The following is a 25,497-nucleotide window of genomic DNA, read 5'->3' as shown; positions in this document are numbered from 1 at the left end:
CTCGATCTCGCCATAAAGAAGCGCAGGGCAGACAGCGAAAGGAACAATATCCTAGACATGGCCAATGTTCCCTCTCCCACCGAAGGATGGAGACGATCAAAATCGAAAAGACGAGCCCCCAAAGGAACAACAAACAGCGACCAGCAAAGAGAAGGTCTTATCGATCAGCTTTAGTGGTTGCAGTGGGGCGTGCGCAGTACATTGCTCCGTACTTAGATACAGTTATGGCGGTGGAAGCGGTCAGGGTTTTCAGCTTTATGTGTACACTCTCCACATAGCACAAGCTTAAACTTTTCTTAGTGCTGCGTCGCGTCGCGTCGCGCGCTTGTGTGTGTGTGTGTGTACGTGACGCTAGTGGATAAAATGTCAGGTGTATTTCTATAATGCAAAAGTCTAGCATTTGCCCCTTAGGGCAGCACTAAGAGCAAAAGGCTATGTATATATAGCCTGTTTAACAGGATGAATATAGGATTATTGCGACTTTCACCTACCACAAGCACCATCCCACTGCCACAGATACGTGATGGAATATTGCGACTAAGACGAATTAGCCTTGCTAAATCTAGAGTTAGTAGCTAGGATACTATTTACCTAACGTAGCAATGCTCACTTCGTGCTTTGCAGAATTAATAGAAAAGGGTGGGGCAGCACAGAGCTAAACCTTTACTCACTTTAACTCTCACTCACTTCAACTCTCACTCACTTCAACTCTCACTCACTTCAACTCTTGCCCACTTTAATAATTTATATTCACTTTAATTCTTACTTATTTTACTACTTGTTTAAGCTCTTAATTCTCTGTAACAGCAAGTAGTAACTACTGTTCTAATTCTCCAGACGCCACAGCTTATGTCTAGGGTCTAGGTGTCTAGACGTACTGTCGAGGTCTAGGTTACGTGACCTACCAGGCCCATTAATCGGCCAGCCTCTATAGGCAACCGCGCCAGCCAGCCTACTGCTGGCCTTCTGGTTTCTTCACTATCACCACCAGCAACAACATTATCACTCTTGTTGTTTCAAATATTGCTTCGTCCCTCCACACGAAAATGCAGGTCTACAGGAATTGCTTCAAGACACATACGGCCGGTCCAGTCGGTTATTAGTCCATCGCCACCGACATAGGCCCAACTCAAGCGTCGTCGCACCCCCTACTGTTTAGGTTGTTCAAGAGGGATTTCCAAAAGAGTTTTGGGTTTTTGGTCCGCCTTGATTCCTACTATCCTACCTTTGGGCAGATACAATGATGCTAGCCTAGCCGCATTAATCGCGATAGGCAACGGCAATACCAGCCTGGCCGGGCCCAGTCAGATATATCGCGATATATCTAGCCAGGCTAGCATTGCCGTTACTCGTCGCGATATATCCAGATAGGCCCGGCTGGGCTAGCATCGCTGTTTCCCATTGCAATATATCTAGCTTAGCTAGGCTGGCATCGCCGTTGCCCATCGTGATATATCTAGCATCACTAGCATCACTATTGCCCACTGTAATATATCTAGCTAGGCTGGCATCACTGTGTTACTAATAGTATCACTTTTCTAGACTTCACCAGTGTTAAGCGCACCCTTAGTCAATACCATCACAGCGTGTACCCCTATTTATTCTGCATGTTTACCTCTATATAACTGTTATCCTCAACGTATAAACCCAAGGCTCACTAGACCTACCAGTATATCTAATCACCAAGCATCGCCGCCCCCGCCGCCCCTAACAACGCCACCTCAAGTAGAAGGCCTTAGATTCCTCCCTCTTATCTAGTTGCTACCCAGCATCATCACCGCCACAGAAGGGTGTCGTAATAGCCATTGCGGTAAAATGTTTGTCGGTCAGCGGATAGGTAGACAGTCTTCTGGCTAATCCAGGCAAGACAGCCTCATTTTCAAAACGATGAATAAGTTGCAGTTTCTTCGCCGCAGCGGGGTAATAGATGGTCCTCATCGCGATGGGCAACGACAACGCCAGCCCGGCCAGATATATCGCTTTGTGTAGAGGTGTTGCAAAGGGCAAGTCGTAATAGTCCCAAAACTTGCATGTCATAGCCCAGACGTGCCTGGGGCTCGTCGAGTTGTGCGTCGTCTCGGGTCGACAGGCGGGCTTCCGGATCGGTATTTGTGTAGGAGGCAGTACGGGCATGTTCAGTGAGCTTTGCATGTTTGTCGTCAGTGGTTTTAGTGTTATTAGTAGCAAACAGGTTCACACAGGAGGATCCTACCTGTAGAATAAATAGTCAGTCAGATTCATCAATAGTCAGTTAAACTCAGAAGCCAAGACAGGGGGAAGATATTGCTAGCTTGCACCTACCTAAGTTGTAAGGGGAGGAATTAGAATATGTTAAGGGATTATGATGAAGAAAACACTGCGGCACGTCAAACGAGTTCAGACGCGTCCGCTCTCGCGTCAAGTGGAAACCCCGCGTCGCCATCTCGCGTGATGGCAAACGGGTCACGTCACACCGCACTACATCATACGTTGGCAAAGGTTCCTATCGAACGGAGAATCAATCAGCAACATCTCTTGGCAATGCAAGACGCACCAGCTTATCCTTTAGAATACTTACCGGCTCTCTGCATCCATCCTCAGTCGTCTGTTCTACTGAAAACCGAGCCATGAAATCTCGGGTTCCCAAGCTGTCACTATGTGTTAATGCCATGGCATAGCGTTGACACCAGCTGCCTCAACTACTAGCTGTACTAAGGCTTTCAGGCCTCTCATCTCGGCCACAAGTTCGTGTCGCCAGGCGTAGAGTTTCAAAAGGCGCCAGAGGGGACCAAACTAACCCTTGGCCAGTATTAGGAGGTTGGAGGCAGCCTCGCTGTTATTAGAATCAGTAACAAGGCTTACAATAAGGGCGCAAGTGCAGGCGGTGCGCTCTCGGAGGGTCCCGAGGCGTCGCAGAGGCCCCAGGAATAGGGCCTTAGAGATGTTAAACTAGGCGTCTAACTCATTAATAGAGAGCTTGGCAAGCTCCTAAGCAGCGGTGTTGTACTGGAGTATAGCGTTAGTCAGGGCCTCTGTAGTTGTTCTAGTACTGCCGACTAGGTTGATGATAAAGGGAGGGCCTCCCGCTTGCTGTGGCAGGTGGTGATGGGCCCGCCGTAGCTGTGACGGAGACGACGCCGGCCATGCATAATCATGACGGCCGTCGTATTGTTCTTGGGACCCTTGACGCGACGTAGGCCCTGAGGGCAAGCCATAGTCCACCGCACGCTAGTGTTGACGATGATGACGGCTGTCCTGTTGTTGGGGTGCCTCCCTGGGCGACTGACTGCCTAGAGGTGTCACAGGAAAGAGGCCAAACGCAGCCAGACGGGGCGTAGGAGCTGTACCACGGCCTACTTCCACACGCAGCACAAGCGGCCGGGGTGCAGGCTGTTGGTAAATGACCTAAAGGCGTGTCCTTGTCAATAGAGGGCTAACAGGTAGCATCAACGAATAAGCAGAGCCTGCAGCCGCCGCCCTAGGACTAACATGGACACTGGCGACACGTGGTTAATGTCGACTTGCAGCGGTGGCGATGGCCGGATTACGTCCTTGAACATGTTCTTAGACCAACGGCGGCGGTAGTAAGGAGGGGTCTTTCTGTGGTGCAGGTACAGATGGCGCTGGCGATAATGAGTGCAGAGAGGAGTCAATGTGGCCTTTCCAATCCAGGTGCAGCCAGTTCTTGCGTAAGGCATCATGCCAGCGTAAACGGCAACTCTCAACTGTAGGATCCCAGTACGTTACCAGGCCCCAGACCTGCCTGAGCGGCTGCACAACAAACTCCAAACGCCGTCATGCTAGCTAATCAGTTAACGGCAGCCACCTAGGTACAGTACCCCCCAGTATGGCTGGCTCAGACTTTTTTAGTAGATAGCTTAGACTTTCTAGGCCTAAAAGGCTAAGGTTAAGCCATATTGTCTACTAATTACCCCTGTAGAGTGCAAGCAAGCATTTTACTCGTGGGCCACAATCGCTCACTGTATTAATTAATATTCCCGACACAATGCGACCTCACCATCATCGGTCCCTCCATAGGTGCACACGTGTTATGCCATTAGTTGCAACCGAAGAAGGATTGTCAAGGGTGGTCAACCGTCAGCTCCGTGACCCATCCATTGTCAAGGCATCAAGCAAAGGACAGCTGCCAACCACATCCATCATGTCATCTCAAGTACAGGCTACATGCAAGTAATCACGCACAAGCGCATCGGTTGTTTTAAACAAACAAGACCGATTCGACCCCAAAGCGCTACGTCTCCCGTCACAATAATACCAAACAACAGTTGTCAATTACGCCAATAGTCCAATGACAAGCGCATAGACAACCAGACCCTATTCAACAACCTGACCTAAAGGCTAGTAGCTGTTCATTCAACAGCGCCACATGTGTAGCTAACAAGTGGTACCCAAGGCAATCCCTACCTCACACAGCACCTGCAACCTAGGTAGGTACTGAGGTACGTATACAAGGCGGTCCCTGCCTTGCTCAGGTACCAGGTAGGCACAAAAGGTAGGTCAGCAGGTGCCTAGGTGGAGCAGGTACAACTCTCTTTTTTAGAGACACGCGACATTCTTCCGTACCCCACCACCCTCTCCTCTCTCTCCCACCCACACCCAAATCATATCCTCTTCGCAAAGCATCGTTCACTTTCACAAACCAACACCGTAGGACGAGTGTCCTGGGTTCGGATCATGCGCCATTAATCACTTTCTGGCATTCGCACCGTTTGTAACCCACCTTGCTAACTGTCTGCCTGCCTGCCGTACGTCTTCTGCCAGATCTGACTTCGGATTCGCGCGAATCAATGCAAACAATGGCGGGGGCGGGCCTTCCTTGGCAGGTACTGGGGTAGTTATCATCGTGATATCCTCATCAGAGGCATATGCATTGTGATTGTGCTGATTATTGATTTGGAATATGCCGACTTCTCTGCAATCAAAAGCGCGTCAAGTTATAATTGGCTAGCTTGGATGCAAGATAATGCAAGATACCGCCCCCTCAAGGCTTTCTTGCCATCCGATTAGTTAAATACTCTCTGCCCAGCGTGACTTGATTAATCCTACAGCCTACCATCTATATCCCTGCCGGCCGCAAAGAGGAAACTCCAAGTCTGTTTATCTTAGGGCCGGCAGAACGTCCGTCAGCTGGTCAGTAATTCTGCGTTAAAGGGGGCAGATGTCCCAACTCCATTCTCCATAACCAGTCGCGGTGTCGCCAGCTCCTTTGCTAAAAGCACATCTTATTATTAGCTAGGAATACGTTCAAAATAGCCGCCTAAAATTGCCAGAATACGCCAACGTCCACTCCAGCCCCAACCCAACGGTATCCTACCAAGCTCTAATCCACCAGTTAAGCTAGACAAGCCAGTGCACCCGTCTGCTCAACAAGTTACTGCTACTTATAAAGAGTGTAGAGACCATAAGCTTAAGGTTAGTCTTAGCGTTTAAGGCCTATTGCTAAATCATCAAGGCTTTACTATCTCTGTGCTAACAGAATTACTTATGTCGGCTTGGCAGTGTACAGGGGTCCGTCCTCAATGCACCCGTTGCATGTCGCTAGGCATTAGGTGCTGCTACTAGACCGATCCGTCAGAGACGATACAAATGGCTCTTAACTGAAAGCTGAACTGTTACACAGACATTTTTGACATGATACGGACGGCTGAGGACGATACTGCAAAGTACATTTTCAATTTGATTTGGCATAGCAACGATGATGTCACAACGCTAGTAGAAATGCTAAGAGCTAGGGGTGCCTTGATAGGTATTATTAGTGCAGCTACTACTACCTAGGCCTTGTTTAGGCTCCGGGAGGTCAAAATTTTGCAGGGACTATAACAATTGAAGGAAAGAAAGAAAGAAAGTTGGCAACTCGACCTAGAAGTAAGCAGTCAAATAAAAGGTCAAAGTCTAGTGCATTCTTAATAGCAGGGAAGTAAAGCACAAGCAATTCCAACAACGTCGTGACTAGGCCAGCATGACGGATAACCAAAGAGAGGCAATAGGTGATTATCATTGGCGTCGCATATAAGGTGTACGATTCATTGCTTAGATGCTAGACTTAGCCACTAAATCTCAAGCTTACCTAGTCGCCCGCCCTCCCTACTGCCGACTCCTGCTGCATCATAAGTCCCGATAAGGCAACCCGGTTTGCAACATGCCGTTCTCCTAATCGCTATCCCTTATCTAGGCTCACAGTGTGTAGAATCTTTCTGTATGGTTGGCTGGCCTCCCCGATATTGTAGGTGTTTATAGGAAGGACGCTATGTGATTAAGCTTTGCTAGTTATAGTATGATAGAAGGCGCACATCTTATAGTCTAAATTTTATCTCTAGTAGGGCGTTATTAGTTTAGGCGTAGGTAGTTAGGAGGGAGGAAGCGGACGCGACAGCAGCCAGCACAGCTTTTGCCTTAGGCTATAGATGAAGCAGAGACGCGTTAGTCAGGTAGGTTCCTCACCGTTTGTCTATGGAAGTGGCTAAACAGGGTGCTTAAGCAGCTTACCCTTGGCGTGCTAGCCAGCTGTGCTAGAGAGACTCCTGCCTCCCTTGTCAATATGCTAGACATGTTTTGTTTAGTGGACGGCCCTGGGGGGTTTGGTTACGTAGGGGTGATTCTAGGGATGATGATTTTAATTTGATAGGGGAATAAAAGGTGTTGTTATAAGGATGTATTACCCCTGAAATTGATGCCTATGTCAGGCTGCTACATGCCCGCCATGGCGGCGGCAGGTCTCAGATGCTGTCGCTCAACGGTCAAGCCGGCCCACAGTTAGATGTAAGCTCTTGCAGGTAAGTGTTAAGCAGAGCCTTGCTGCTGCTATTGTTGTTGTTGCTGCACAGTGCCGGGGACTACGCTTGCGCTGAGGTAGGACTAAGCCTGCGGATTGTAGCTTGAGCTGGTCGGGGAGCGAGTAGAATAGTGATCTGCTGATGTATGTTGAGGGAACCGAGTGGCAGCATGCTGAGCTCCCTAGCACACACATACCCTAACAGGAAGGAGAATGACTTGATAGAACCAAAAGTTGGCCTTTACTTCTCTACTATCTTGGCTGCCACCTCGTCACAGCAGGGTTTCGGGGTGGTAGTAGCCATAAGTATTGACTGTGTCGGGTTTGCAAAGGACGGAGGTGTTTGGTGGAGAGTGCCATTGTGGGGGTGATGCTAGGCGACTTGGAGGTGCTCAGGGGAGGAGGAGGGTTCCGCATAATAAATAATTTCGGTCAGACAGTCGGCGCGCACGCTGGTTAAATGACGTCGGTAGTCAGTCAGTCAGTCAGACATATCAGTCTAGGGGTTACAGGTGTTAGGTCATTGGTTCTATTACGCGCGCAACAGGTCAGTCAGCTTAGATAACTTACTACGATTACTACTTAACCGTCGGCAGTCAGTTCTAATCGTTTGTTACAGGCGAGTCGTACGTCTAGTCGTCTGTCTGTCTTGTGCCTTGTTTGCAGGACGGAAGAAACAAGGCCGTGTGTGTGTGTGTGTAACGCTAGAACAAGCCCGTTGTATTGATTAAAGATGGACGAGATAAGCTAGACGGACGACCGCTTCAGGTAGAAAAATTTAGTTACATGCAAGGAAAGGCAAGAAGGCAAGGGTGGTGGGCAGGCGCACCCTTTGGCGACAGAATCCTGTAAATAGAATCCTGTAAATGCTCAAGCTGTATTTACAGAGCAGGGGGTTGTAAACCTGTAAATCAAGCTGCATTTACCAACCGGTCACGTTGCCGTTAGTCGTGCGTGCAAACCTTGCATATGTTTCTCTAGCACCTAAGGCAAATAATGATTCCAAGATAGTTCCTTCCCAATGCCCAGTGACCAATGATATATGTGTTACGTAGGAAGTGCAAAATATTTCTATCAAGGCCTTCCTTCAGTCTATGCCTATAGACGATAGCACATGCATATATAGTGACAGACAGACGGCAAGGCAACGCAGAATTTTTCTCAATAGTCTGCCTACTCCTCCTGTTCCAAGCCTCTTCAACTAATCCATCTCACACTAGCCTTGTGCTGATTAATGCATCTCTATGCCCTAGGAAGAGAACAAGCCCTACTACGCCCATGGACAAGAAGCGGCGGTGCCTAGTTGGTTGTTGGCTGTTGTGTTGCCGTTGTTGCTAGAGGAGGAAGGGTAGTTCATGTGTTAGTGATGACAATGCATCAAATCCGTGGCTGCCGTCAACTACGTGCATACAGACAGACAGACAGACACACTTTCCATAGCACCAAACTACCAGGTCCCTCCCTCCCTTCTTTAAGAAGAACCTACGTAATCATCACGCACCGGGGAAACAAGCATCTTGTCTCCGGTTGTCTGCAATGCTCCTTCCTCATCGTTCCGTGCGCCCTGCCAGCAGCCATGTTTTAACAGGGTGACGTGACTTCTGATTTAAAAAAGTCAAGATGTTTTTGGAAGGTGAAGGAAGCCTTTTCTGCTAGACATGGAAACTGTGGGTCCGGTACGGTTCTTGAGGGTTGAGATGACTTGTGGAAGGAACGAGACGTAAAGGAAGGAAGGAAGGAAGGAAGAAGGGAGGCTATGACTGACCGACTGCCCATACAGCCAAGCCAGCCAGCCTAGCTCTCTCTCTGTCCCTCTCTCCCTCTGCATTCTTCACCTTGGCCATCCATTTTGTACACTTTTCTCTGCTAACAACATCACCACATTCAGCTGCCTCTATGCCGATATTATTGCTTGTGAAGCTTCAAGCTCCTCCAACGCCGTATTTCTTGCGCTTTAAGGCGTCTTCGTTCAAGATGGCAACCATATCCACCGTTCCATTGCCGTCCTTTGGCAAACCCACCCACCTTTTACCTTCCTCAACCATTCGACAGCTCTCCTCGACAGTATGACAGTACACCAACACCAAATATGACCAGCACCCAGACATGTTCCGTCAGGACCTCGAGGTCATTGACGCCCAGTCACGCGACCCTTTCAAGAGCATAGCGCGGCGAAAGGTGCGCTCCGGGGACTCCAGGGGGGGAAGGCGGAAGCCTTCCAAGCCGCCTCTCACCTAGCCCCTGTGATGGGGTGCGGTCAACGGGATGGAGCCGCACCCCAGCGGCATCAAGAAGCTCCAGGCGTACGCCGGGCAGCTGGTGGGGTGCGGTCAACGGGAGGGAGCCGCACCCCATCGGCATCAAGAAGCCCCAGGCGTACGCCGGGCAGCCGGTGTGGATCGGCGGCAAATTCCCAATTGACGTACGTCCCCCGACACTCTCATAACAGTACGGGTTTTTTTTTCTCCCTCTACTACGTAGGATGCTGACATGGATATGCTGTTAGATTGGCGCCGAATTCACGTGGGGCCCGGCCCTGGGCTACAACACCGAGCGACCCATGGTGCGGAACAACCTCAAGTACGAACTCATGAACATCCTCTACAACCTCGCCTCCCTCTACTTCCTCTACTCCCAGCTCGCTGTTGCGCAGTCAAAGGCGGCAAGGGTCTCAAGGCCGCCGTTGGATACTTTGCCTTGGCGTCCGGGGTGCTGGATCACATGCGGAAGGGGACACTGCCCGAGCTGCACTCCTGGCGTAGTCCCGAAAACGGCTTTGGCGCTGAAGGAGAATCACGGGGCTGGTAGATGTTTGCAGGCTCTGGGCTGAAAGGTGCTATGTCATGCTGGGTTGTTAGGAGGTACCTTCATGTACCTAGCTAGAAAGGTGCTAAAACGTCATAGATAGACCCTGTTGGGTTTTGGAGTAGAAATCGACAGGCCAGGGTACAACGGTACGTGTCATATCCGTAGAGCCGTGCAGGATGGGCCGGACTTGACCCGAGCCGTTGGCGTGAATCAGCAGAAACAGAGATGACTTGTTTTTCAGCCGCATTCCGGACGCCATAAGAAGGTGTACAGTGTGACAAGACAGACGAAATGCGACCGGATGAAGGGGTAGCTACGTAGGTTGCCTTGGTTGATGGGTATACCGTTTGTGAAATGCGGCTTTGTCGACAACTCGTGGGGCAACCTTCCCAGGTAGAGATCAAGTGCAGTTTTAGCACTTACAGGGCTCCCTCCACCAGGGGAAGGTTGCCCCCGCCGTAGATACATTCCTTCTCCCCAACGTCATTACCACTATTCTCAACTACCTACCTACCTAATCACCATCAGAAATACCCATCGGCCAATTAATCAACCGATTCATGGTGGCCGGAAGGCGCCCGCCCGTCTTGCTTTTTACCTCTGCCGCATACTGACTGCATGCAGTCTTTCCTTTCCTCAAAATATCGTCAGCCTTCACATCTTCCCCAAAGGAACAAACAAACAGACCTCGCTCGTTCAACAGCTACCTTTCCGACATTATGGATATCGAAAACACGCAGTCTACGGCTTTTTTGTTGCCTACCTACTACCTACCTACTTATCTTAGCGGCCTATTCTCTATTCCAGGCTCATAAAGAGAACCAGTCATATTCCTCGTCCAAGCCGCTGTCATATACCCCGGTCCGATGCTAGCACCTCGCCAATCATTCTCATAAACATCCCCCTGCCGCCCTCAAAATCACCCTTGCCTTATTAATTATCGCTGCCGCCAACAAATGCCGCCAATCACAAGACCCGCCGAGGGCGCAGCAGAAGCATTAAAAGATCAAGGCACCGATGCCAAACCCTTTGTCTGTCATGCCCTGGAACCCAACCCCTTCGCTGACCTATGCACCTGTTGCTGACGCCTTTTGTGGCCCAGGTCCGAGACTTTTTGTGCAAGATTGTCGATCAAGACTCGACGAACCGAGATTCGATTTCCCCTTTTACCGCCCGTACCATTGAATCCTACCCCGAGCCGCACCGCAGGAAAGTACGGTTGGGCATTATTCGCACGCTACCTAAAATACGACACGCCAAGACCACGGCCATGAACGGCCTGGCACCTGAGCAAAGGAAGGCTGCCGAAGCAGCCCTCAAGTCTGAAGGTCGCTCAAGAAGCAATGCACGACGATTAGGCGAATATTACCGCTACCTTGATTCGACCTGGGGCTCCCGCCGCTCTTGGCTCCCAGCGGAGTACTTCTCCCATAAGGACCCGGGTCTCAACATCACAGGGTCTATGAAGAGGATCACCGCAGTCGCCATCAATCACGGTATCCGTCTTCCCTCTCTATGGGAGCCCGGTGGTGCCTTGCATCAAGTCGCTCATTCCCAAGATGTGCCCGCCCTCTCAGCAAGACCTCTCGCTAACGCAGCCTCTGAGTACGAGAAGCTATTCCTGCCAAAGGACAGCCATGAATTCGACGCCAAGGCCGAAACGCCCGAACAGGGCAGATTACAACCCATCCCGCCCGACGCATCCCTTATAACACAGATCTACTCGCCGGAAATCACACGCCATGTGTCTGATTCCAATCTGTCACCCGACCCGCCGACATCACCAACCCCAGTTCTGTTGCCACTTGGCTATGTGCCTGATGCTTGCACAAGCTTAGCCGACAGCAATGATGGCGAATCCCAAGTTTACGACATTGGTCACGATTCATTTGGCAACAACAGCGATAGAGATGACGACTACGATGCCGCGAAAACCCCTGCCCCTCCTCGTTCTCTGCAGTGTCTTCTCATTCCGAACTCCATCACACCCACCGACTCGACGCCAAGCCTCCCGCTATCCGAGGAAGTGGTCAAGACATCACCAGGTGTCGAGCGTGTGAGTTCTTCTCCGCCGAATCAATCTTGCCCCCCACTGGACGTTTCGGTTCCGGACAACGACGAGGACGGGTCGCCTCATCATGTTGACGCTTTGATTCCCATTCAAACAGCTCTCGCCCAGCTCAACGCCCCAGGGACGCGCTTGGTGGGGGACACGATTTGGGCTTTGATAAGAACGGTTGGCCCAGACAAAACCACTCTCAAACGCCAACATATCAAGATCATGGACCCCCTCTACTTCAAGATTGCTGCTGCTGCTGCTCCGGATTCTGGTCAGAGGAACTTATGCGCCTTTTCAGAATTGGGACGTCTGCATCGCCTGCGTCATTCATACATCCCGATCCATCATCCAGCCGGTATTGGCCATTGGACACTTGCGCACATGGAGTTCTCCGAGTCCGATAAGAATCCGGTTGTCTCGGTACGGCACTTCGATTCTCTTTCCTGCACTGACCGATCAAGAACAGTCCGCAAAGAGTTTGACATGCTTGTGTCCCAATCGATCCCCTAGTGTCAACTAAACTTCCAAGAGATGGTAAGTTCTTTCAGACTGCGTTCGTTTACCCTCATGTTCCAGCAGCACATACTCACCCAGGTGCACACAGGCGTGTCCTCGCCAAAAGGATGACATCAATTGCGGCATCTTCGTTCTTGTATTTTTCCAACACCTCATTAATGGGACACCTATCCCCCAAAGCATCGACCCAGCCCATAAGAGACAGCGTCTCCTCAGGCTGCTGACGCCGCCGACAGACACCCCGACCCACCGTCGTCGTCTTACGATTATTCCCGAAGAGACTTTCCCCGCCAGAGAGTATCCCGTTGCCGATGGCCCGTTGACTGCTTTGCAGAGTCTGACTCCAGTCAACAGTCGTCAGAAACCGCAGTCAAACACCCCCGGCCTTGCCCTGGTTAGTCCGAGCGAACGACAGAGCAACAGCGGGAGCCATAACGGGAAGCGCAAACTCCCAACTCTGGTACATGATCCGACAAGCCTCAAGCGTCAGTTGATCGACTTTGTTACCAGCCACCGGGTAGATGACGGGTTGCTACGTGATGCCTCGTCCTGTTTGGAAGAGAGCTCTCAGATGGCGGCGAGATTAAGTCGGGAGGCGACCGATGCCCAGAATCTCGCCCAAGGACTGCAAGACAAAGTGAGGCGAACACAGAGCCAACTCAACGATACTAAGATGATAGATGTCATCAGAAAGGCCACAGAAGAACGACTAGGCACCGAGTCTGCAGGAGACGAAGTCAAGGCTGCCGTTTACGGCATCTTGGGGCACGCTCAACACGCCATGACAAAGGCGGGCTGGACTGGTGTCTCGCTTTCCGAGGCCGAGAGATCGCACGACCTGGCCCAGATGGCCTGGAAGCAGGCTGGAGAGGCTGCTTCCGCAGCCGAGAAAAAAGCCCATGAGGCGACCCGTCTGCTGGAGACGTTGAGGGGTTTTACCCACCAACAGCAACAACTCCGGGAACTCGCCCTCGCTTCTGAGGCTCTGGACATGGCCTCAAGCTTTATCCCTGGCGTGGAAATGCAGGCATTGATAACGAAGGAGAGGATGGGCTAAGGTTTGAAGATGAGAGAGACTCGCAATGCCGAGAAGCATCTATTCGGCGCAACTTTGGTTCCTATTCATATCACTAAATTTCGTCCGTCTCCCTAGATCGGTAGGTGTTGTACTTATTTCGCTATGTACCTTGGGTTACGGGTGATGGGTCGTCTTGCAAAGTATTATGTTGCAGAAAGGCAGGAAGATTTCTAGCACTGGCATGTGAATGATTTTCAACAGGTAGCGAGCTTCCTCCGCGTCGGTAGCCTCCCATGCATGTATTTCGGTTTGTAAATTCAATGCACGAGTGGAAGAGATGGAATTAGTAGGCAACGTTGGGCACCTTGCACGCCAAAAACTAAGTCTGTCGCAGCCCCCCGAGCTAGAACCATCCCACGGAAAGTAACCACCCAAGACCCAAGATCTAAAGACTACAGCCCCAGTCGCCTAAAGGAATACAATGGTGAGTGACTTGGTTGTGTTCGCCAGTCATGGGGCATGATGAACGATTGTGATGGATGTGCGCACATATGCATGGTCAGCTGGAAACTTCTGGCAATTGGAATGCCATAACGAGAGGACGAAAGACGCAGAAGGGGGAACTAAGGCACCTTGTAGACGGTCTCCAAGACAAGTTGGCTTGACTGCTTGATGATCTCGACCGACCTCGCCGAACTGCAGTCCATCTCAACTGTAGACAACAACATCCACCATTATGCCGTCCGACCTTTATAAAGTGCCTTGTCCGCACTCCAGAGTACCGACAGGATGCCATTGCGAACATTCTTCTCGATGGTGTATTCTATAGACGAAACCATCTTGGCTCTGATGGCACCCCAGGCGGCGTCGGATAAGATTGCGATATTGACATTAATGTGCCTGGCGAGCACAAAGAGATCGGGTTGCACGGAAAACGGAGGTAACGGCCCTCCTTGGTTGTATGGCCTGGCCCTGCTGCCTGACAATTCCGACATGGCCCGGAGCTCGTGTTGGCATAGACGGTAATGGGTGAAGAAACCCTTCATCAGGCCTAGATCCGACGGGCGCCAGGTAAGTCAGGTCCGTTTTCCGTTTATGATGTGGCCTAGGGTGCGGCCTTGGAATGTGTGGGAGAGGATATCCTATAAGCCAAGTCGAGTTGTTAGCCTTGCGTGTCTAAACAGGCTTTCCTTGAATGCCTTCACCCTTGTTGATCTCAGTCTGCGGGGGAGGGAGGGAGAGAGGGGGTTGACTATTACTGTTGATTTGTTTGCTCGATCCGGATTTGCTGGATCCACAAGAGCTGTGAGCTTCTTGGGCGGCATTTTTCTGGTATTTTTCTGGCTGATGAGGGGCACGGACAGGTTCCACAAGAAGTTTTCTGATGATTTCAACGGGAGATGATGATCGGTCAACCGCGGAAACGGCCGGCCTGACCAGACAGACAGACAGACAGACATGGAGAGAGATGGATGGGATGCCAGCCAGGCAGGCACAGACAGGCGAAATGGCGGGCGGCGGGCGGTGTGCGGGTTGAAGGAGGCGAGCAAACGGAACGCGGGCTCGGTGTTGGTTGGAAAAAAAGATTAGGGGGGGGGGAGTCAGGTCCGGCGAGAGCGGATGTACATCACTCGAGGGTTAGTGGTGCCGATTGTGCGTACTGTAGATAGTTGGGCAGAAGTGTAATTGAGTGTCTGTGTTTGTGTTTGGTTGTAACTATCTACTACGTAGTAAGAGGGAGGTGATGGATGGAGAGGTTGCACGCAGCATGTCCCTGTCTCCTTCTTTCCTTGCTTCCTTCCTTTCCTCCTTCGTGCGGTAGTTATCACGTCAATGCACGAACTCTGCCGATCCTGTATGTCTAAACAACTACGCGATACGAGGGGGGACCGTCAGACAGACAGACAGACCAGTCCCATCCCGCTTCTTTCTCTCTTTTCCGTCAAACTCGCTCTTCTTGAAATCGTGGTTGTGGCTGCTGTCCTCACTCCTCTCCGTGCTCTTCGCCGCCGTCCTCCTCCCTTGCCACTTATCATGGAACAGCCGACGACCCTGCCGAACCCTTCCGACTTTAACACCATGGAGGATTTCTTTGAAGAAATTGTGAACCGTGGGCTGCGCGACTTCCTGCCTCTACCGTTCAAGCAGGCCTACGACCAATGGCTCGAGACGTTCTCAGCCAGCGAGACATCATCGCTTGCACGTCGTCCCTCTTCGCACCTATCCACCGTCGACCGGGACAAGTACCGCATCAGCTCGCGCCACAGTGGTGTAGCAAGTCCTGCCACCATCAACGACCTGAGCGACATCACATCCCTCCCGTCAGATGTGGGTCGAGTCCCTCTGAAGCTGCTAGTTGTTAAGTATGGCGAGATGAAGGGCCCCTACCGAGAGTGGGAGCGTCAAAACCAGAGACGACCGCAGGAGGAAGACGCTCCCTCGAACCTCGCGTCTCCCAGCCGGCAACCTCCCAAAAAATGACTCCGCCACATTGGTCTGCACAGTTCACAGCCAACCACCAAGAAACTCCATCAACACCAACACCAGCCAGTCGCGTGGCCTCACCCATTGATGTCAGAACACGTCGCGCCGCCGAGTCTCTTGGCCGCGTCTGCATCCCCAGCGCCTACGCAAGCTCCTCATCACCTGGCCCCGCGCCTCGGTCCAATAACCAGGTATCCTTCGCCCAAGACTCTCCTCGTCAGCGTCGTCATCCTCCGTCACCACCACCACCTCCTCCTCCTCCTCCTCCTTTTGCCGCAGCGCCTCTCGACGGTCGCCATCCAGCCCCCGCCTACCACAACCTTTCGTTTCCAACCAAGCATGATAAGGAAAAGTCGCGTCCTAAGGCGCTCATAATGAAGGGCGTGGAGGATCTGGAATACATCAATGCATGTTACCACGATTTGGCGCGAAAGGCTTTGGAACGCCTCGATGACTTCAGGCAGGTGTCGCTGACGATGCAGAGGAGGATGTTGCAGCTACGTCAGCTTGAGGCGGTCAACGAGCCACAGGGGGTTCCAGCCCGCAACGGCAGCATCAAGACAGCGGCGGCGGCTAAGCCTTCACCGTCTGCGGCCATGGGGAAGCGGTACTCCCAAGGGGGCAGCAGGCGGGATGTCTGGGGCGATGCAAACATCTAGTAAGGCGAGAAGCAGGTGGCCAAGGTTGCCTTTGACACATGTAAAGGAGCGCGTATCCGTCTCGTAGTAAGAAAACAACGACCTCCCTTAGCGGTTTAGACAAGCTCACTTGAGTGTATCTGGTGTGTGATTTCGTTTGCGCATGTGTCTGGATGTGCGTCAAGTGAGAGGCCCCCCCGACCTGTGGCTGGCATTGGCCAGGAGGAAGAGAAGCAAGCTCTACATCTTTCCCGTCCTGCATGAACCGCTCGCGCACAGATCTTCACTTCAAGACAACCTCACCCAGACGAAGTTTCTAGACTGGCGGTGTGCCAAAGACGTTCATTCCTAAGTGCAGTAATACATCGTTCATGTCATATAGGCCGCCATCCTCCCTCGTCTAGGAGAAGAGATGGAGATGGAAGAGAGAGATGGAAACGTTGATGCATGTCATGTCAGTTCATTTTCTCCCATCAAACCAAACTACATACCACATACCACCTTGGGAAGCGGCACATTGCTGCTCAAGGCGTTTTTAACCGCGGGAGGGGACGCGAGCGGATGGGTGCAGGGTGGTTGACCACAAGTCAGGAGCCTCGCCGGAGACTCACTCTTCTGCTGCGCACATGTCTGCGTCATTCTTCACATCCGTCTGGCCAACGGTGTGATGGATGACTTGACAATGTGTCTGTAATAGAAGGGGCCTCCCTTCGAGGAGTAGCAGCCTGCTCTGCCGCCACCTTTCCTGAACCTCACCGTCCGCGTCTGGCCAACGTGGGCGGCCAGGGGGGCTTGGGAGGTGCCGGTAGATAGGAGTGCTCTTGAACACATCCAGGCTTCAGTGGATAGGGACAATTTGTATTTACATATATGTTTTTAGTAGTATTAAAGTTGATGTAAATGAGTTGATATTTATTCAAAGTGGTGCAAACAGCCTACCTACGTATGTGCCTCATTTGCCGCGACAGCAGCACAGTGCGAATAAACAACCACCCGTGTGACTCTCGGAATTCAGTTGATGTATCTCGTCCCGAGGTAAAATACTATGCCACGCAACAAAACGACGCCGTTAGTTACGTACGGGCAGTAACCAACGCCTTATATCGCGTGAACATACAACTGACCGGACTGCCTGCTTGCCCGCGACAACTAACAAACGTTATTACTCACCACCTTCCTGGAAGCTCTGCGTCATCGGTTTCCGTGGTGTAACACAATGATTCCTGAGAGGCCGTGATTCTGTCCAAGTAAGTGCCCACTTGTCAGCCAGCGCTGCAATGCATTTTATTCACCACTAACTAACAATAGTCTTGCATCATTGCCTCTTTACCTTTTTTTTTTTTTTTTTTTTTTTTTTCGGCATTCTTGTACATCTTCAATCTTTCCGGGGCCGGACTTATCCAACAACCGACCGAAGCGGTGCACCCACTAACTCAACTACCCCGCAACCGGACATCCCCCACCTTTAGACATCCAAAAATCCCCTCCTTCATTAACACCACTACCTTTTTCAAACTATCACAACATTATCCATTTACATCCAAACAACGCAATTTTTTTAAGATACCTTCTTTAACCTATAATAAAGTAATATACTAAAGATAAGCTCTAATAGGCCCTTAATAATATAGTAAATAGTTACTTTATTTACTATACTACTTAGAAATAGGCTATACTATACTAAACACTTTAATACTAATTCTATAGGTAGTAAAGTAAAAATACTACCTATAACTATATATAGTAATTATCCTAAGCCTAGGAGGATTATCTAGCTAGATAAGTGTAAACCTAGTATACCCTAGGTAATAGATCTACTTATTAATAACTAAAGGGCCTAGTAGAGTATATACTAGGTAATACCTATAATACTTATTAACCTTTAGGTAAAAGATAAATATAGTAATTCCTATAGTAAAACCTATTAATTAGGACTTATTAATCTAGAGTAATTAATACTTAGTAATAAAAGGCCTATTCTTTTAAGGTTATCTAGAGGTTTTTTTAGCTTTTAACTAGTATTCTTACTATTTAAGAAATCTATTTATTTAACTAATAGAATATAGATAAGACTAGTATTATAGAGGGTAAAGGATCTAATAGGCTAGTACTAGGCTCTATAGTATTATAGTATATTTAAAAAAAGTAGCTAAGATCCTAGGTATAGATCTTTATTATTAAGTATATAGCTACTAATAAAAGGTCCTTATACCTACTAGTTATATATAAGGGTAAATTAGTCTAGGCCTAGTAGTTCTTATTTAACTTATCTAAATATAAAAGATAGTACTTTATATATATAAATAATAACTAAATAACTAAGAAGACTACTCTTAAGTAACTAAAGAAGGTCTTTATCTTAAGCACTATACCTAGTAAAATAAAGGTAGCTAGACTACTAGTTCTAGATAAGTATTATAGCTATATATTAATAGACTTTATATAGGAATATTTTTAGAATAATATATATTTACTATATCTACTACTATACTTCTCTACTGTCCTTTAGCTACTAGATATATTAGTCTTTAGCCTATTAAAGTATACTTATTAAAGGGAGGTTAAATATCTAGATAACTAGGTTAGTAATTTAACTATTACTAGCAAGAGGGCGTTTTTAGCCTATTATATAAAGGCTAAAGATATAGCTATAATAGTCTAGAATATTAAAAGTAGCTAAAGGTTAGCTAAACTATAGCTAATATATATACAGTAGCCTCTATTTAACCCTATAGTTACTAAGGACTAATAGACTAGCTAAACTAGCTAGCCTAGTAGCTAATAGTAAGATAAAGCTATATCTATTATCCTATAGTTAACCTTTTATTAGTCTACTAAATTATAGTATTAACTACACTAGTTAAACTAGTTAGCAAAGGATAAGTTAAATGCCTATACTATTTATTACTTATCTAGAAAGATATAAAAAAGGTATAATAAGTAGGCATCTAGAAATATATTTCTAGAGTAAAAGGTCTACTAGCTAGAGGGTAAGTTAGATAACTTATAGTAATATAAGAGGAAAAAGGTCCCCTTATTACCTAATAGTACCTTTACTACTATATATAATATCTAGTGGGCGTAAACCCTGGATATTGGCGATATAGATAGTCTGGATGAATCCAGCGCATCCGAATTACCCAGCGAGGCCGGAAGTTGCATATAGGTGGGCGGTAGAGGTGGTGAAATAAGTGGTGATAGTGGTGGTGATGGTGGTGGTGATGATGGGCCGGATGTGGGGGGTAGCCGGAAGTAGGGTAGTTGAGTTACTCTGCCGAGGCGCCATCGCATCACCAACGGCCCAGCTGGATCCAGCACGGATGGATGCAAACACGTCATCAGGCACCCTGTATCTTCTCATCTTTATCAACACGACGACAACTTGGTAAGAATCCGAACGCTCAACGTTGATGGGCATGTGTCTAATGTTCTGTCTGCCCCAAAGAAAATCATGCTTCCCCAAAAACCCCCAACTTCAGTAATGTGTATCAGCAACAACCAAGGCCATGCTGAACACCTCCCCCCCATAATGTCCGTCTACTCTCTTCTCTGCTGTACCCCTGCGACGAGCTCAAGTCTTTCCCAGGTCTGGTTGTACAGACGCCCCAGCTCCTCGTCTTGTTGGCGGAGCTCAGTCGTAATCTTGTCAAGGGCGCCCTGCAAATCCACCATGCGCTCTAGCAGCATCTCTTGCTGAAAAGGCGTAGAAATACACCAGGCCGTCTCTCTTTCTTGGCGGTCTCGTCGCTCCACATCCCTCTTATTGAATGCTGCGAGGTAGGCTGCCGCATCCCTTTGCTTCAGCATCGTGGCTGCCAGCTCAGTGGCGCCATCCGCCAGAGTTTCCATCACCCGCATCGTCGATAGTATGGTCGAATCGTGCGCACCGAGCCTCGGCATGTCGGCTTGGACTATGGCCAAAAGGGCTTGTCCCTCGGCCGCCACAAGGGCTAGGTTGCCCCTAAAACGGGCGTATCGGTCCACTTGATCCAAAGCCTCCTGCGGGGCAGCACGCGCGGGTGCTTTGGTTCGGCTGTCGCTTAGGCGGGGCATGCTGCAGTTCAAGTCGACGACTTTGCCGCTGATGACTTCTGCCATCACCCGTCTCCAAAACCGGCAGTCAACGTGGGATGGCAGCGGTTCTTCGGTTATGGCGAATAGAGCAAAAACAAACACAAACGTGCCGCAGTCTGAGTTGTTGCTCGGAGTGTTGCTGAGTGTTGCTGAGTGTTGTTGGCCTTAGTCTCCCTTGGCGCGTCTTGTTTGTCTTTGGAAGGTAGTGTTTGACGAAAGCAGACACAAGGTCTTGGGCTCTGGCTGTGTTTGCATTTGACGGCATCGAGTCCATTAAACGCATGCTTGTGGCCACCTGCTCCGCATGTTCAATGACACACAGGACCCAGTGAGTGTTTCCCAGGTTGACTGTCAGAATCAGCTTCTTGGATGCTGCAATCCATCCCTCTAGCTACATCCCTCTTGGGCATGTAGTCAGGCCTTTCCGCTTGAGAAACGACCCATAAGTAGGAAGACAAGCTCAATTTACCCCAGAGAGAGTGGAGTTGCTTTGGAGAGCCTTGCCATTCAGGACTTGGTGCTCACGCTCACGGAATGGGTTGTTCGTGCTTCTCTTCTCGTCAGGCTAGGTAGGTGGACCCAGATGTAGAAGGTGGCTGCCCAAACAAATTGCCTGTGCACGCGTCCCTAGGCTGTCCAGTGGTCTGTGTCGACAGTGGACAGACCACTGGACAGTGGACAGAGTCTGAGGCATTGCCACAGTGGCGCAGCTCTAGGCAGATTCAGGCCTGAATCAACCCAGACCTACCCGGTGGTATTAGTCAGCTTGGAGTGGGTGGTTAACTTTGCCAAGAAACCTTCCGCCCACGGGTACACAACACACATCATAACATCAATCAATTGAACAAGGATTATCGCCGTCTCGAGGACCGTGTTCCAGCCAGCGCGTGTCCCACTTGTCAAGGGTCGATTTTCTGGGTCGATCCACACCTTCCTTCCTGTCTATGTCCTGCGGGCTGCGTTCCGACAGCGACTGGCGGGCTCCTCTCCGACGTCGCATACTCCAGGCCATCCATCCATCCATACCCGCATGCTTCGCAGCAGGGTCAGTCTATCATAATGAGACCTGTTCTGTCTTTGGCTTGTACTGATTTTCTGTTTGAGTGCCCAGCCTAGCGCGTCTTTACTTAAAGCTGGTTCTCGCACTCCAGACCCCTCTCCAGACCCCCAGTCCCAAGCCGACAACAACCACAAGGACGGGACCAAGGCAGTCGAGAGTCACATTAGCGATAATACACAAGACAACGCCCACAACGAAACTAGCGGCAATACGAGCGGCATCAATCGTTGGCAGAAGGACGACAGTCCGCAGGAAGGCACCGAGGTATATAACATTGAGACGGGTGGTTTGCTCGACCTTATGGGTTCCGACCATGTGGATATGTATGTGTGGGTTGGCTATGGTTGATGCCGCGCCGATTGCGACACTTGGTTGAACTTTTCACACCACCACAGCATTGTGAACACCCAAACAAGCCTGCTAGTGGATTTACCCATACACGACTGGTTCCTCCACCCCGACAAGTCGCCTGGTGTACGGACGCCCCTCTTCGTTCTCCCCTTTCGCCGTTCCAACTGCCTTCAGGCATTCTCAGGGTTTGTCATCTCATCTCAGTGTCTTCCATTTCCCCTCCAATATCCTAAAAATCGTCATATCATTATCTATCACTATCCTAATAATACCATCAGCTAATACATACCACCAGGCCTCTGGCCCTGTATTGTGTGCGTGTAGAGCTTCCGCCAATGACGACTTTCACTTCGACGGCCGGCCCGGCCCGGCCTGCCAATTCAACCACCGAACAACACCTCCCGCCGTTACGCAACTTCGAACCTCCAGGCAACGGCAGAGTCATCGTGGCTTGCAACGAAGCCATCGCGACCTTGGTGGTAGGTTCGATAACGCCATCATCGCCGTTCAGTGTGGCTCGCCCGCGAGCCCGCGCGAGCTTATTCGACAGCGGTACGTCAAGCCACGGCCCGGCAGCGACTCTCCAAAGTTGCCGCCGACGTTCCAGCGCCCAAAGGTCGGTCGCGTATGCATCCAGGCCACAGTTAAAGTGAAGTCAGATTCGGCTGTTGCTCTACGTTAACGGGTATTCTTTACTCTGTACCGTATTAAGATATCAAGATCTGGCACAGGTCAGAGGTGTTCTGTATTGGGTTTGACGTACTGTGATATTACATATGTATCGGGTGAACTGCACTATACCTTATAGGGGTTTAAAGCAATCATTTATATACTCATCAATATATACTACTACCCGTCTACCTAGATCCATAGTGCTACAAGCTCTTCTTTGTTAACATACTTAAGTCCCCCCCCCCCCCCCCCAAGACTTGGTCCCCGTCATCCACTCTGAACACAGAAGATATTCCACAGGTGCTGTCCTAGGCTTCTTTGAACTTGGGTGGTTTGCTTGTCTAACTCCCCAACAGCCTGTAACTTGACTAACCCTCAGGAGGTGGGCAGGATCGTGAAGGGGGAGCGTCTTTACCTCGTTATAGAGCTCTAGTCTAACGGGGCTTGCATCTTGTCTTTCGTCGTTTTTGATGACAAACTCCCTCTGCCTCGATGAGGGTAAGTGCAGTCTGCACGACGCCGACAGCGTCGTCTGTTGCTTGTTGACGAAGAACATGGCTCTGATTGCCAGTGGCGGTGCTGCCGAGATTGATATCGCGTTGCAGCTCTCCAAGCAAGCTTGTGAACGCACTGGCACCGAGGCCATCTGCTGGAAGGCTTTCGCCGACTCGACTGAAAGGCATTGATCTCGCGTGTACCACGAAGGCCTGAAAACGATAGCAAGGTTAGGCTACCTAAATTAAACATCAAGTCAAAGGTTAATGAAAGGTCCCTTGTATCGTCTCGCAACCCAGTCCTACACGGTTTCCGCAGGCTGTTTGGCCATGTGTTTGTTTCTTTCGAGCCTTTTCCGCCTCGGCCACCTTCTCCGTGATCAATGCCCTCCAGCACCTGAGCTTCTCCCTGACCTCGGCCGTATCCTTAAAGGACCACCTTGCCTGATTGGGTGGGGTGAGCACATGCCGCGCACAACATGTCAACGGACGCTCCCCAGCCGGTTGTTACAGTCCGTTGCGCTTCTACAGCCTTATCCTCTTGTTCCCGCAGGGACCATGACTGGGTTGATGCGCGTCAAGTATTCCATCTTGTCCTTGTCGTTGTCCTGATTTTGGTCTTGTCTTTGTCACGGGCGGCGGTAGCGTGGACAGCCTCGTCACCTCACGTTCGTTCCGACGGAGGGTCTGACTCGGGAGTCCAAGTCAGCGACCATTCCCCGGAGCCCGGTAGGCGACCTATGGATGTGAGAATTGAGACGAGGGCGTCGCCAGGCATTAGGTACCCAGGTTGGGTGGAACATCAGCTCGACAGGCTGCGTTTATAGGGGCTCGGGTCCACCTCGGACGTCAAGGAGGAATCACGTCAATGGGCGTTTTGTATCTTCTTATTGCTGCTGCCTCCGCTCTTGGATTCCAAGCGAGAGGCGCATGTATCAGGGTGTGGACCACAGGTTTGTTTATTCGCTCGTGTGTTTGTTTGTCGTCAACTTTTCGTATCTTTCTGATGAGATTGTCAGGATTGGGAATTTTGGTTTATCCCGAAAGACTTGGTGTTGCGAGAGGTCACCTTGTGGCATCGCGGCTGCGGACTCCCGCCTCTGCTCGATCCTGCTCCTTGGGATCGCGGTCCTGGCCCAGGTACCTGGCCAACCCACGCTAACCAGCTTCTCAAACGGCCGCCAAAGTATGTGCTTCCACGGGTAAGGTTCCCACCATCGACCAGCGGCCGCACACAGCGCCTGGTCCTCGACCTCCAGCATGTACTCGCCCTCACTCAGCGCCGCAACAAAGTCCCTGAACTCGGCCTCGTCCGTCTGTCTGGCGAGATCCGAGTGCTGCGTCGACGCATCGTTGGGCATGTGGTGCGCCATGACAAGACGCCGCGTGAGGTCGAGGAGGATCTCGCTGCCCTCCCTGAGGTCTGAACACACAGCTTGTCGATGTTGATGTGGCCGATCTGCTGGGGTGCCATCCATGACGCACGACGCTGACGTGGATGCAGAGGCAGAGGCAGAGACGGAGATGATTGAGGTAAAACCGCATGACGGCGGAGGCGGCCAGAGGGCGGGGCCGTGTTTGCGGTGGTTGCGGTATTGTCGACATTCGCGGCCGCTCTGATTGTTTTCCATCGCTGTCTCGGTTCGTCGCTGTTGTTGCCGTCGTCGCCGCCTCTGCGGACCAGGCTCAGATCAGGCCGACCCGGGAGCTTCAGCGAGCTCTGCATGGTCTGGTCCACCTCCATTAACACCACCTCTGCCATAACACTACCTCTATTAACACCACCACAACTAGCACCACCACAATTAGCACCACCACAATTAACACCACCTCTACTAACACTACAGTGCCATGTCAAAAGTCTCAAGCCTCCCCACAACATGGAGCTTTTGTAGGGAGGCTTGAGACTTTTGACATAGCACTGTAGCGATCAAACAAGAAGCTGTGGTTTTGGCCATGGCCATGGCCAAGATGGGCCGTAGGGGCCTCAATGCAGAGGCGGCGGCGGCGGCAGCCAACCTGCTAATGAATGCGACGGAGCGGAGCGTGTACGGCTCTAACTTCCTGCCGGCCCTGCGCGACAGGCTGGGCGGGCAAGATTCCAATTCTATAGAGGGCGCAGGTGGCGACCAAGAAGGATTATTTGCAGATAGACTGCTGGCTTCCTTGGTCCATTGTACGATAGAACGAATACGCTGATGTAAGCGTGTACCCCATTGCAGCTTTTGGACTGTGGCTTGGAAGCCGCGTGAGAACCTGCTGACGTCGGATACATGGTGGACTGGTATTCGGGGCTGGGTCTCCCGTCTTGCCCCGTATCTCAGGTTCCCAACCTCTTGATGGCTGACAACGCGTGGCTGGCTGTAAGTAAGTGTGTGACGTGATGTGACCATGCTGCCTAAAGCTGTAATTTTTCAATATGTGATGGATATCATGAGAAGTTCGCAGCGCCAACGCTGGGAGTAAGACGTCTCTCTAGGTCACATAGGTGCCTAGGTACCTATGCTTGGAAGCCACAGACGCCTCACGATCTTTCATGAGACGTCAGTCA

General features: G+C 50.5%; 6 protein-coding genes across 6 annotated transcripts; 4 read left to right on the top strand and 2 right to left on the bottom strand.

Moving 5' to 3' along the window:
- Nucleotides 1-10,649: 10,649 nt before the first annotated feature.
- LY79DRAFT_584986 (uncharacterized protein) lies at nt 10,650-13,212 on the top strand (the record flags this gene model as incomplete). Its single annotated transcript, XM_060560458.1, has 3 exons — nt 10,650-12,059; nt 12,150-12,173; nt 12,244-13,212. 3 exons carry the CDS (start codon nt 10,650-10,652, stop codon nt 13,210-13,212), a joined length of 2,403 nt encoding a protein of 800 aa, XP_060407354.1.
- A 695-nt stretch (nt 13,213-13,907) lies between these two features.
- LY79DRAFT_529344 (uncharacterized protein) lies at nt 13,908-14,249 on the bottom strand (the record flags this gene model as incomplete). Its single annotated transcript, XM_060556107.1, has 1 exon — nt 13,908-14,249. A coding segment is annotated over one exon (342 nt), but the record flags the coding sequence as incomplete, so codon positions are not given.
- Nucleotides 14,250-15,252: 1,003 nt separating this feature from the next.
- On the top strand, nt 15,253-16,401 carry LY79DRAFT_663879 (uncharacterized protein; the record flags this gene model as incomplete). The annotated part of the gene is made up of 2 exons (XM_060562853.1): nt 15,253-15,501; nt 15,678-16,401. 2 exons carry the CDS (start codon nt 15,253-15,255, stop codon nt 16,314-16,316), a joined length of 888 nt encoding a protein of 295 aa, XP_060407352.1. The 3' UTR covers nt 16,317-16,401.
- Nucleotides 16,402-19,832: 3,431 nt separating this feature from the next.
- Nucleotides 19,833-20,393, bottom strand: LY79DRAFT_584984 (uncharacterized protein; the record flags this gene model as incomplete). The annotated part of the gene is made up of 1 exon (XM_060560457.1): nt 19,833-20,393. The coding sequence occupies one exon, from the start codon at nt 20,391-20,393 to the stop codon at nt 19,833-19,835; it is 561 nt and encodes a 186-aa protein (XP_060407351.1).
- Nucleotides 20,394-21,195: 802 nt separating this feature from the next.
- Nucleotides 21,196-22,638, top strand: LY79DRAFT_105395 (uncharacterized protein). The gene is made up of 4 exons (XM_060550659.1): nt 21,196-21,414; nt 21,481-21,742; nt 21,820-21,965; nt 22,076-22,638. The coding sequence occupies exons 1-4, from the start codon at nt 21,314-21,316 to the stop codon at nt 22,431-22,433; spliced, it is 867 nt and encodes a 288-aa protein (XP_060407350.1). The 5' UTR covers nt 21,196-21,313; the 3' UTR covers nt 22,434-22,638.
- A 787-nt stretch (nt 22,639-23,425) lies between these two features.
- LY79DRAFT_584983 (uncharacterized protein) lies at nt 23,426-24,373 on the top strand (the record flags this gene model as incomplete). Its single annotated transcript, XM_060560456.1, has 3 exons — nt 23,426-23,675; nt 23,774-23,899; nt 23,994-24,373. 3 exons carry the CDS (start codon nt 23,426-23,428, stop codon nt 24,371-24,373), a joined length of 756 nt encoding a protein of 251 aa, XP_060407349.1.
- Nucleotides 24,374-25,497: the final 1,124 nt, after the last annotated feature.

The sequence above is a fragment of the Colletotrichum navitas genome (genome assembly GCF_030913465.1).
Source record: "Colletotrichum navitas strain CBS 125086 chromosome Unknown LY79scaffold_159, whole genome shotgun sequence".
Lineage (NCBI taxonomy): Eukaryota > Fungi > Ascomycota > Sordariomycetes > Glomerellales > Glomerellaceae > Colletotrichum > Colletotrichum navitas.
The sequence above is the reverse complement of the archived record's forward strand: the minus strand, read 5'-3'. Positions and strand labels throughout refer to the sequence as shown.